The sequence below is a fragment of the Rutidosis leptorrhynchoides genome, chromosome 1 (genome assembly GCF_046630445.1).
Source record: "Rutidosis leptorrhynchoides isolate AG116_Rl617_1_P2 chromosome 1, CSIRO_AGI_Rlap_v1, whole genome shotgun sequence".
Lineage (NCBI taxonomy): Eukaryota > Viridiplantae > Streptophyta > Magnoliopsida > Asterales > Asteraceae > Rutidosis > Rutidosis leptorrhynchoides.
The window spans coordinates 523077954-523091270 of record NC_092333.1 but is presented as its reverse complement, the minus strand read 5'-3'; the positions used below and the strand labels follow the sequence as shown (position 1 = coordinate 523091270).

Below are 13317 nucleotides of genomic sequence, written 5' to 3'. Positions count from 1 at the left end.
TATACTAATGAAATAATTTTTAAAGTTTAAATTGTTTATTTTAAATATTTTATTTAAATAAAATGTATTAAATAAAAAATAAAAGTATTAAAATAAATAAAATAATTAAAATGAACACTAAACGACACCTCCACTCCTCTTAGCACATCAAATTTTAGTGTCTAAAAGAACACTGAACCCAATGCTTTAAGCCAATCTATATGCTAATTTGTACACACACTTAGCAGGAGACTATAACTACATATGAGCTTAATCTAAATTCTATCAGATGATGTGACGTCGAACGACCTGGGATTTGATAGCTATCTATGCCATTCAAGTGAACCTTTTATCTAATTAATTAATTTAATTAATATATTAAGATAAGATATGTACTAAATACTAAATACCATTATATAAAATGCACAATATCTTTCAGAATAGCTTTAATCAAAACAAGTTTTAGGTTGGTCGGGTGTTGCGACGGCCTAAAAAAAAAATATTCGTATAAATATCAATTAAAAATATTGAATCAATCTTTTCCAAAATTATATAATTACTCATTTTATCTAGATCAAAGCTATACTTAAAGATATTGAGCAATTTTTATGATGATAATTAGTTCAAATCTTAATATATTAATTAAATTAATTAATTAAACAAAAGGTTCACTTGAATGGCATAGATGGCGGCTATCAAATCCCAGGTCGTTCGACGTCACAACAGCTGATAGAACTTGTGTAGATTAAGCAATATGTAGCTACAATCTCCTGTAGTTGGAAATAAAACGGCTTCAAAAGTTTGCATCTTGAACGAGTCAAGGGTGGTAAGTTAATCATTTTGAATCATATCAAGGATTAAACTCCCTAATACAAAGGGGAAAAAAATACATTTTCAAGTGCAGACGTAACAAGTTACTATAGTTGTAACATTATTCGCTGAGGTCATCCTTAATTTGCCCAAACTAACAACATTAGTAGTTTAACAATACCAAAAGGGCAAGAAAGCAGTGGTCAATCTAACTCCAGATTTAATACTATGACATAAGTTGGCTCACGTATACGTATGCGTCTTTGTATATGCTAAACTTGCTTAAGTTATTTGATATTTTTGATTCACAATATGGAACATCTGTTGACCCCGAGAGACTTGAATAGATTCAGACCGCCAGTCCACAATCGTGAAAAGGAACCCATACGAGCAGGAGGTGGACCTGCTGGTGCATCTTCATCACCGTCCTTTTCATGATTAGAAATCAAGGGTTCATGTGCACCGTCATCAAGAATTTTTTCTCTCGTCTCGTTTCCTTTATCGTCTAGCCCAACCTCTGATATTTCCCCAGGCTTTTTGTCAAATAGTCCTTTGAATTGCTTACGAGCTTTCTTCTCTACTTCCTGTTATATGCAGCGATTTCTCTTTTTAATAATTAATCCAAATCAAATTACCTAACTACAACATTAAATGTTAAGCATAGTCTATGATTTTGACTAGTTGAAGTCAATTACACTTCAATTATTTATCAGATGAAGTTTTATAATTTTTTAACTGACCTGCTCAGTCTGTTTCAATTTAAGAAGAGCTGCCTTTGCATTGGCTTCGGATGACTTGTCTATGGTAATCATCTATTTTAAGAATCAAGAAAAAAAGATCAAAACAACGTTCAAATTAAACAATTCATATTTCATATCTTACAGTGAACCGATGCAAAAATTACCTTGTTGAAATCTGAACTTGCTTCATCATAATCACCAGCCTCCATGTAAGCCATTCCTCGTCGATAAAGTGCTTTCACGTGAACAGGGTTTGCTTCTAATACCTACACAAACAACAAAAAACCAATTGTTAATATTGACCATAAGATTGTATAGCCAAATGACCCATCTTTGTTAAGCATAATGATTGTAACAGAAAACATATTGTATACAAGGAAAACATCAGATGTAAGATAAAGAACTTACTTTATTGCACGTCTCAATTGACTTTCTACAATCACCCATTTTCAGGTAGCAGGCAGCCACATTGAGATTCAAAAGGCTCTTTTGCACCAGAAACTCATATTTAATGTGTTTGGTAAATAAAACAAAAAGATTTATTTATAAAATTAATAATGAAGCATCATACTCTTGTGTTCGCAAACTCTTTTCCCTCCTCGTCATCTTGAGGATTGACATGGTTGAATTCTCGTAAAATCTACAAATATAAGCGTTACATATAACAACCAAGAACTAAACTTTAATGCAAACAACTGGAGTATATTCACATGGCAAACTTCTTGTATCAGTACGAAACTTTATATTCACACACAAACTGCACAAGTGATAGATCTGTAAATGTAATGTAACAAAGATCTAAAAAAGTGTGTACCTTATCATACTTCGCTTTAGCAAGTGCATATTTTCCTTCTTTGAATAGCCTATTACCCTGGATAAGAAAAAGCCTAATGAACTTACCCAAACAGCATATATCTCTACAAATTTTTGTATCTGATTTTTTTTAATTCGGAGTAATTACCCAACAGAGATCAGATCAAAAATTCATAAATTACATACCGTGCTTTTGGTCTTTTCAACATCGTCCATAATAGCTCTAAAATCCATACCCGTCCAATCCTGCAGTAGAGACCATAAATGTTATAACTAACCATCCCGATCCATATGAAATTTAAACAGATACAAGCAAATTTACATGTAAAAACAATTATTGCAATATAGTAATGACCGGACTTGACATCCAAAGACAACATTACTTTTGAAAGAGCAGTTATATTAAGCTTATAATAAATTAATATGTAATGATAATTTGGCACGAAATGAGATGCAACAATTTGGTTTTACCTTAAGCATTTCAAAACCAAGGAGCTCAATCTCCCATTGAACATGAGCACCTTCGGGAACATTAGCTGGTCTAGTCACAGAATAAAGGGAGTAAAAAGAGGACACCCAAATATTAATAATAACTAATCTCGTAAATGCATGATAAAAAAGCAGTTTCTGAACAGTAGACGGTTTCAATTATCTCTTTTGCCTCTAAAGATGTGATAAAAACAGAATTAACAAAAAAAAAACCTGGTAAATTTGTCATATGCGTAATCAGGGGGGCAGGTAACAAGTGATATCTCTTCAGGCAACATGAGCCGAACACACATCTCAAAACCTTCAGGTACCTAGCATCCAAAATAGAATACTTATCTATATGTAACTCCTCAAAAGACATTTTTAAATGACAAGTTAATTTCGTTAACGTAACTCATCAAAAGATTCATGCATTATCCATTCTCATGTTTTTATAATCCAACTATACATCGTGTTAAAATTCATATAATTCTAATTCTAATATATCTTTATATAGTCCAACAAAATAAACTCGACACAACGATCCCAGTTTCAAACTGGAGAAACTGAAAACTACTTGGGGCTTAGAAATCATCTGCCATTTGAGGGGAGTGCATAACTACTGATGCATACATCGTTGGTCACAGTCACAAGATAAATAAACTGTAACAAACTGATGGCAATCAAATTCTCATATAAGGTCAAGATTAACTTACAAGCCCTTCTCCTGAAGAGAACTCCAAAGGCTGGCCATGATTATCGACTCGTGTATCATAGAACACGGTCTTCTCTTTATCAATAAGCATTCCCTTGTAATGCACACGCAGTCGACTGTCTTGAAGAGGGCAGTCCATAGGGAATTCACCTAAATGTTTAACAAAAACAAGAAGCACAACTTGCTAAGAATAAGGCCACTATGTTAGGATGATGCCATATGCTTAAAAACTTTGTAATAGCATCAACAATAAATGCTAATGTGCGAATCACATAAAGATGAATACTAGAGATTGAACTAAGGAGCACATTTATCGACTGAATGTTCGACTTATGTGTCGGGCATAAGATGAGTAATTAGTTGAAAGACATAAATGTGATCACCTATCTAAATGGTATATACTAAACAAGGCCGAGTAAACTGAACAGAAAAGCCCCAAATTGCCAATAAACTTTAATGTTAGAAATTGCATATTCGTTACTGGTACAGGCCGAAGACAAAAATGTAACAATGCACTGTTGTAAAAAACTACTATTACTCCCGATTAATCTCCGAGAAATTCTTTTAAGAACCGATCCGATTATCCACAATCCGTTTAATTGATCAGCCAACATCGGTTAATGTGTCAAAATTGGATTTGTCGGTCAGAGTCAAATTGGTCAACATTTGAATATGAATCTAAACTAGATTTTAGAGTTTGTTAACAAATGAACGATTATGTTTATGTTTTTAGACAATAATGTTAATGTTAATGTTTATGTTAATGTTAATGGTTTTCTTTTATATTTACACGTATAATTTTGAAATTTATTATCAGTAATGTTTAAAAAGTCCAACCCAATTAATCCCTCAAAAGTCCCGATCGAATACTCCCGAGTAGCGAGTTTTGCAACCTTGTAACCATGTCATGACACATATATTTCAAAATGTTATTTCATGGACTTAAAATGATACCTTTTCCATCTTTAATACGGCGTTTTATTAGACGGCCATCTCCTAGCACATCACGTACCTATACAACAGCAAAGCAAACATCCTCAATAAAAAAAAAACTTGCATCAGAAATGGCATTCGATGAAAAAGCACTACTCGTATATTATAAATCATAAAGAAAAGATTTTCACACCTGAATAAAATGAATAAGCTCCACTTCAAAGTGAACTTCTTCAATACCATCGAAAGAGGGTATAAGGGGGCTTTGGCTTAAGTACTGACTTGTAACATAAATCACTGCTTTTTCTCCCCGTGACATTGTTCCTATACCCATTTCAAGACCTTTAGGCACCTGTATTAAATTACAATGAGCGATGTATGAGCACACAATAATCTCATTTTATCATATTTTCTGCACACTACTCATACAGAGCAAGTGAACTTAATAATCATAAGAGACTTAGCAGAAGATCTAAATAATTATCTGACATAGACATCGGATTACACATAAGTGCATGACATGAAGATGGAAAGCCAAAACAAGTTTTGAACAAGCAGGAGTGTATGACAATATAGAAACCTCGGATTTTCCAAAAGTAAACAAAATTGGTTCGTCTGTCGTACGTAATTGAAGTGATTGTCCATCCCCTGACTTGGCAGAAATCCTAATCAGTCACAGCCCAAAATTTAATATTAGGCTATTGAAATTGCATTTTTCTTTAAAATAATCAGACGTCCTTCAAATGTGTGTGTGTGTGTAATCGGATAGACGAACCTGGCTTTTACTTCATAAAGATCTCTTGGGTTTTCCCAACTTTGTGCCTCCTGTGTAACCTGTCCAGTGAAGGCATAATATAGTTAAACTTCACAATTTAGGGTCACAATTTAACAGCATCTATTATATGTAGAAAAGAACAAAACAACAGACGGTTTATTTCATACAATTATTTGTAAAAGGAAAGAAAATTTCAAGGTAACATGCAATTGACGCAAAAGCAATGATTTATTGAGTCCTATAGTCAGGGCGTTATCCAGGTTTGATTAAAGGTTTCAGCAGAATTTATTCAGGCTATACTTTAATTAATACAAATGGTTTCCCTTGGGCTCTCAGATAATTAATATATATATATATATATATATATATATATATATATATATATATATATATATTGAGTTACTTCCCGGTTCACACAGAAAAAAGTGTTCTGAAACAGTATAAAGATAACACTTTTTTCAGAAGAGACCAGATGTTAAAACCAAGGTATACATACCTTCTTCAAGACTCCCAAATCTTCAGTTATGACCTGAAGAATATTCACAAAGCAAATGAAACTTGGTTACGATATCAAGTACAATCAGAAAAATACAAAACCTAATAACAAATTAGCTTCTATACATTTCAACAGTACACGTCATCAACCATATAGAAGTGTTACATGGTTAAAAAAAGATCTATATGTTACCAACTTGCAAGTGCATGCTGAAATAGAAGTGTCACATCAAAGTCAGATGATCATAAAGCTAATTTAGTAAATAAATAACCATATGTAGCTCTTGCCTTGACTTTAGAAAACTCTATCAGCTCAATTTCGAAGTTAAGTTCTGCATCTTTAGGAAAGCTATCTGATACTGATACTGGACAGTCATCCTCTCCATAGTGCAATTCAGGCTTCATTTTTAGCTGAAATAGTTTGCAATAGAATATGTACAATCAAATGTTCAAGTACTCAATAAACTCGTTGTAAAAAAAGGTAAGTAGCTAAGCATAACAGGATCTAACAATGTTGGTACGCAAAACTATGCATATAATACAAAAAAAAAAAAAAACATGAATACTCAATGTAAAGAAAGTTTATTCATTAAAAGTTACTATAATATCAATGATACTCACAAATTCATTACTACCAAAGACTTACCACTGCAACTTCACCCTTCAACATTGTTGGAATGCCTTCTAGCAGCCCTAATATCATCTTGCTCTTACCCAGAACTTGTCTTATTGGGGTGCCTTTTCCTATAATGAAGGAATTATACAAAGGGTCGTTGAACTAAAATTTTATATACAATTTGTTAATTGGCCGAGGAGCAATAAACTGAATGCTAGGCAAACAATACTACCATGGCTATGGAAAAGCACCCGAGTACATTTGTGTAAAGAAATCATGAAGGGGAAATAAAACTTATATGCACCACATGTATAAAAATATAAATATATATGTATACATATACATATTTAACTTCATTTGCTATTGAAAACCTGGAATCTGAGTCGCTGCATTTACTTTAAATGAAAGTCCCAGCAAAGGGCCATTGGCCTAGCCATATCAAGGCGATCTTTCAGCCATAATGTAGTTATTTCAATTATATGGGTCGGTACAAATGTATATATCCTGAATAAAAGTATATTCGTGATAGTTGTGTCTGAGTATTTGCCTTTGAATATAGTGGAAGTCATAAGTCAGGGATTAGAGAGGATCATAGGTGGAATTCATTAGCATACACGAAATCATTTCACATTGAATGAATAAGCACATTATCAACAACATATCTAATTTTATCAAATTGATCAACTCAATTTGAACTAATAACTTCAATTATCTCAAGTCATCCATACTTGAATAAGCTAACCACAATAAATATCAAATAAATGAAGCCAAAATAAATAAAAACGCACCGCCAAATTCAGAGCGAGTAGACTGAACAACCACTCCATCTAGAGTACGAACAGTCGAATGATATACAACCTGCACAACAAACATCAATAACAACTTCTAGCTTACATAATCGAGTTCATATCAATTTCAATTATAACTAAAATGACACAAAAACATAACAGATGAACATATATATATATATATATATATATATATATATATATATATATATATATATATATATATATATATATATATAGTAGAGGGATCAAATGAGAACTTTTTTTGTGTGAGAACCCTGAGAACTCAAAAATACACTGAAATTCGAGCAAAAAACTCCATATTCGAGCAAAAAATAGGACACGGACGAGCAAAAAACCTGATAGTCGAGCAAAAATGGAGAAAGTTGAACAAAAAAAAAGAAGGACGAACAAAAATTTGATATTCGAACAAAAAATGTGTTCTACATTTTTGAAATTCGAACGCAAAAATGTAGAACATATAGGTAGTCGAACAAAAATTTTGATATTCGAACAAAAAATGGTTCTACATTTTTTTCGGAAAAAAAAAATTTTTTTTGCTCGACTATGAAATTTTTGTTCGCCCGTGTTTTGTATTTTTGCTCGAATTCCTCTTTTTTTGCTCGAATTTAAGTGTATTTAGGTGTTTTTTTTGAGTTCCTAGAGTTCTCCCACTAAAAAGGTTGTCACGGGATCCTCTCCCTCTATATATATATATATATATATATATATATATATATATATATATATATATATATATATATATATATCCTCTCCCTGTGTGTGTGTGTATATATATATATATATATATATATATCCGGAGTGAAAGTGAATAAGAAACCTGATCGCCATCAGAAGGCATGACATCACCACCTCCAGGTCTAATCACGGCCTTCATTAAACCACCTGGAACCATCTTCTTCCTCCTAAAATTATTAACCACAAGTTTATATGATTTAACTACATACAATTGAAGGAAGGATAATATTTGATTGACTTGGAGTACCTCTTATCATCCTCCGATTCAGAAGGCGTTGCGGTTTTCTTTTTGTGTGACTGATCCGCATCTTTAACAACAGCCATTGAAGCTGAGAATTGGTAGTAGTAGTAGTTGGTGGATTTTGAGCTGACGGAAAACCCTAAGAAGAATTATGCAGAAACTGAAATACAGTTTTAGCTTCTATACGGATCCGGATCGGATGGATCATTTGGATTAGATTAACTGAATTAAAATACCGAGTACTGTAATGTAATTAGGTTAGGTGAACTGATAATATTAAATTTTTCGGCGTTTGGTGGTGGATATGGATGGATGGATGGATTTGATAATTACTAGTATTTACTTCGGTGAGTTTTATTAAAGAGTTAAAACTAATGTATACTTTTTCAAATGTTCTTGTTCATATATCTATTTGTGTCTGATTGTCAGTTATATACCTTCAAAAAGTATCCAATATAAGCAACTATATTTTTTTTACCTGCAATGAAAACAATTGATGGCGTAGCTTAACGAAATGTTGACATTGATACACTTTTTGAAAATATATAGCTAACAGTGAGACGCAAATGGGTATATGAGCGATATCGAGACATTTGAGAAAATATATAACCTATTTTTAGCTTTAACTCTTTATTAAACTGATTTTTATATATTATTTATCTATACTTACTATCTATTAAATTGCTTATTTGATATATCATTTTAATAGCACGGGCAGTGGTGATTCAGGTCACTTGGTATGTCACTGGTAACTTCCTGAGTCAGAAAAAATGAAGTGGTGACCTAGATCACTTGGGGTATTTCAATTTATATTTTTATTATTTTTTTTAATAATTTTAAAGATTAACATAAATTAATATAATTATAAAAATTAACATAAATAGAAATAACTTCATTAAAATCACACATTACAATTCCTAACAATGAAAAAAATACGATTACAATTCCTAAAGTAGACGACTAAAATAAAACGATTCAATTTTCACTTCGAAGCTTTACCCGAATCGTCGCTTCACTTGAAGAACCATTTCATCTTCTCCATCCATTCCCTCGTTAGACATTGTAGTAATTTCAAATCAAAGTAACTAGTCATTGAATCAAATCAAATGAGAATCTTGCGGAAGATGCAGAACTCGAAGACGTCTATTGTGATTTTGCTTTTCTTGATTTTCCGGGAGGTCGTGGGCATGCATCATCCCCAAACATGTTCGAATTTGGGTTCTCTTGCGGATCTTGCGCCTCCGGTTCCTCGTCAAGATCCAAGTCATCCAAACGAACATAATCCCGACGTTTGTTTGTTTTAAGAGGGCTCGGGTTGTTCCACTATTGCATGTCTTTTAAGAAATTCCAAGCAACGTAACTGTTGAACCTTGTAAAAGTCTCCTGCTTGTATTGTGCATCACAACGTTCCTTCAAATCGACACCATTCTCACCACTAAGTGGATCTCGTTTTAAGCGACTCACGATTCCACCATACTTTCTACAAGCTTCATTCATTTTTGTCCATTTGGAGGACAACATGTCCGTAGTTCGTTGGTAAGGTGGACCCCTCGAATTGTACTCCTTCATAACCACTTTCCAAAACGAAAGTGTGTTCTGATCATTGCCTTGGTTTGGATCTTCCGAAGCCGCGATCCACGATTGTGCTAAACGTAGCTCATCTTCGGGTTCCCAAAGGTATTCAGTCCGTCTTCTCGGTTGAGATGACTAGGTAACCACATATTTTCCTTTAGCCTTTGCTCTCGACTTGCGTTTAGGTGGAACTTGTGTTTGTTGTGTTTGCAGAACTTGTGTTTGTTGTGCTTGTTGCCACATCAAAAAGCTTTGAACTTGCTCGGGAGTCATTTGTGAAAATGATTGTTGTGATTGATGCACAAATTGAGTAAACCCGAGATTCGCCTCACTACTCGCTGAACCTTGAGTCGATCCGGGTGAGTATGGTGAGAGTGGACTACATTGTGAATTGAGATAATAGGGTTGTTCGACATCGTGAAATCGAAAAGTATGATTAAAGTTTTTGTTTGTGATTGAATGTAAATTGTTTGTGGTGAATAAAATGTGAATGGGTTATATAGGGATTTTAAAGTTTAAAAAATAATAACAAAAAAAAATGGTCAAAAGAGTTGTTGTTTACTTTTTTATTTCTTTAATACCGTTGCATTTGTCGTCCCATATGCGACTGACCGAACTGAAACGCGTGTAGGCGACGGGATCCTAGAGTGGGGGACGACGTCAGGGGGTGGGTGCCGGGGTGGCAACATAGTGCCACTCCCTATGCTCTAAACAATTCTAACTCACTCTTCACCTCTAAAACAACCATGGCATCTTTACAAAAATCATGCTTATGTCATAAATTAATTAATATTAACTTATGACTTTATTTTTAAAATAGAAATCACATAATAAATTAATATTAATGCAGGTTATTGAATACGTTTCTGTTTAATCTATTTTTCAGCTTTGAACTTTGTCCCATTTTTCTCCTTCAATTGCACTGTCTTTCTTCTTCAATTGCACCATCTTTCTCCTACAATCGAATGTCTATCGATCATTAATTGGGTTCCAACTATCTAATTAGAAATCAATATTGTGTCCCCATCTACAAGGTAAATGTTTCCTTTTAATCTATCGTATTTAGTTATCTTCATTTTTTCCCCTTTTTTTTTTGAAAGCAATATATTCATATAGTAAAAACTCGAGTAGCAGTACATATGGGGCACTCGCAGTACATATGGGGCACTCTTTGTCACCTCATTCTCAAGACTACAATGCTAAGTTGTACGCACATAGATTTTATGTTCTAGTTAACGTTACAAAACTTTTCGGATTATGCAACCAAATATGCCAATCGATGTTTTTTGTCTTGCATCTCTTCGCGATCCATTCAAAACTCGTAACTTGAATTTCGTGAAGTGCCACCGAAGGGTTCCATCATTTGTTTTTGGAAACTTTTGCGTTCTGATTTTTCCATATGAGATACCCACAAGTCCATTCAACCGCTTGCCAAATCTTCATTCTGATTTCCGTCATTCTTACATTTGAGTTACCACGAAAGGACTCGCCAATGCTTAAGTTCGTAGCATTCTCGAGTCCCCACCAACTATACACTTTATTCCATACTTCGTACGATACTTTACAAAGGATTAAGGAGTGATCCTGTGACGCCCCGTACAAAATCAACCTGTACAGATCATCAACAACAGGTCCATTACACGGTACAATACTACATGCTGTTTTAAATCAAGTTTTCCATTCATGAAAAGGTGACGACTTTGCCAACGTCAAATGTTTTACAAAGATAACGTACTTCTACGAATAGAAAACATTAACATAAGTACGTGACACAAAGGTCATTACAAAGCCATTGTTTAAATGTAACATAAGTTGTGAATGCAAACTAAAAGTTCCATGATTGAGACATCTCTAAGTAATGCAGCGGAAGTCTAACACAGCGAGTCTGTAACAGCAAGTCTATAACACCAAGACTATAACAGCAAGTCTAACAGCGGAAGCAACAACGTCTAAGCACCTGAGAAATACATGCTTAAAAAGTCAACACGAATATTGGTGAGCTATAGTTTGTTTGTAATTAGTAATGTAATGTAGACCACGAGATTTCGTATTCAAAACAGTATCTCAAATCCGTATGATAAAGTATATGCTTATCCGTGGGCACCCGGTAACTAACTTAACGTAAAATAAATATCACCCCCTAAAAGTACACTTGGCGAGTGCGTATGTTCTCGAAGTATTAAACACTCGTTAAATGCTAGCGCGACTAGCCCGAGTGGGGATGTCAAACCCTATGGATCCATATCTAATATTCGCGTTCACCAGTTCAAAAACCAATGATTAAACGTTACCGTGCTAAGGGGAATCTTTGTGCCGTTATATCACCCACACATATATAAAGTTTAAGTACTCGTATCTAGTATGTAAAACATAAAAAGCGCATGCATTCTCAGTCCCAAAAATAGTTAAAGTAAAAAGGAAAGCTATAACACACAGTGAATAAGCAGCAAAAGTCGATATGAAAAGTATGCAGGTAGTAAGTCGGTCCGAAAGGTCGTCAACCTAAGTCAAAGGTCACTAAGTCAGTATATTGTCCCCAAAAGTTTAAAAGTGAATAAATTAAGTCTTAAGTATCATCATCATCATCATTCACAAAAGATAAAGTAAGTTTTCAACAAGTATAGAGATCGAAACAAAAGGCTGAATTCGGACAGCTGCTACGACATCTATACAAAACGAAATGACGCGTGGTCAGTGGCCAAGGCTCCATATGTGAGTCCTCTAACCTCTGTCCAATTTTCAGATCCTAACTCGATGTCGTTTGACCGTGGCGACGGTTCAAGCGCGAGTAGGTCAGAATTTTCAGCACTTCGTTAAAAAGGCGTAGTGATTTTCAGAAGGCTATAAATCTTAAACCGTATATCGGATTTAGGCGAGTCTTAAACGAAAAGTCATCTACTCGAAACGAACTACCTGAAAATAAATTTTTCAGAAGCCCCAGGAGTCGGATCAGACCCCAAAAAATAGCAAACAAGTGCTCCGGTGGGTTTCTTGGTGCTTGATGCTCATCACGGTTCTCATCCTTGATGTGTGTAAGCTTCAAGTGTACAACTCTTTGATGTTTTAGCATCACTTTGACCAAGTTTCAACCATCAACACACAACTAAGAGTAAAAGCTAACATTCTACAAGTTTTGAACATCAAGGTTGCCTCTTTATTGCATAAACACCATAAAGCTTCAACCTTTGTCCTTTTGACACAAGTTTTATGCATCTTCATCATATGAGATGATGAAGACTTGATTTTTATCATCATAAAAATCATAAAAAGGTTATAAGTAAGTGAGATCTACAATAATAACTTAGATCTCAAGTATTAAGAAACCCTAAGCTAGAAAACTTGGATCTTTACAAGATTAATGAGACCATAAGCTAGAAAGCTAAGATCTAGTAAAAGTAATGAGACCATAAGCTAAAAAGCTAAGATCTTTAACAAAATAATGAAACCCTAAGCTAGAAAGCTTGGATCTTTAATGTTCTTGAAGATCCTTAAAGCAAAAGGCTAGATCTTCAAACATCATGATGTAACAACCCAACCCTCATTCAACCCGAATGATATTTTTTTTTATTAACCCAAAAGCGGCGCTTTTGTTACCCAAAAGCGGCTCTTTTAA

General features: G+C 34.0%; 1 protein-coding gene across 1 annotated transcript; it reads right to left on the bottom strand.

Moving 5' to 3' along the window:
* Positions 1-834: 834 nt before the first annotated feature.
* Positions 835-8434, bottom strand: LOC139877054 (peptidyl-prolyl cis-trans isomerase PASTICCINO1). Its single transcript, XM_071864457.1, has 20 exons — positions 8139-8434; positions 7974-8058; positions 7133-7202; positions 6375-6472; positions 6017-6139; positions 5730-5762; positions 5234-5292; positions 5039-5123; positions 4652-4810; positions 4480-4537; positions 3527-3675; positions 3045-3142; positions 2814-2883; positions 2529-2588; positions 2344-2400; positions 2101-2169; positions 1938-2015; positions 1694-1795; positions 1530-1601; positions 835-1373 (listed from the first exon to the last, which is right to left on the bottom strand). The coding sequence occupies exons 1-20, from the start codon at positions 8213-8215 to the stop codon at positions 1095-1097; spliced, it is 1881 nt and encodes a 626-aa protein (XP_071720558.1). The 5' UTR covers positions 8216-8434; the 3' UTR covers positions 835-1094.
* Between the last annotated feature and the right edge of the window lie 4883 nt (positions 8435-13317).

Excerpts from the sequence above, each read along its gene's own strand:
- LOC139877054 (XM_071864457.1), bottom strand. The coding sequence starts at position 8,215 with ATGGCTGTTGTTAAAGATGCGGATCAGTCACACAAAAAGAAAACCGCA. Across the intron at positions 6,140-6,374 it reads TGAAGGGTGAAGTTGCAGTG|CTAAAAATGAAGCCTGAATT; the intron begins GTAAGTCTTTGG and ends AAACTATTTCAG. Across the intron at positions 5,293-5,729 it reads ATTTGGGAGTCTTGAAGAAG|GTTACACAGGAGGCACAAAG; the intron begins GTATGTATACCT and ends TTCACTGGACAG.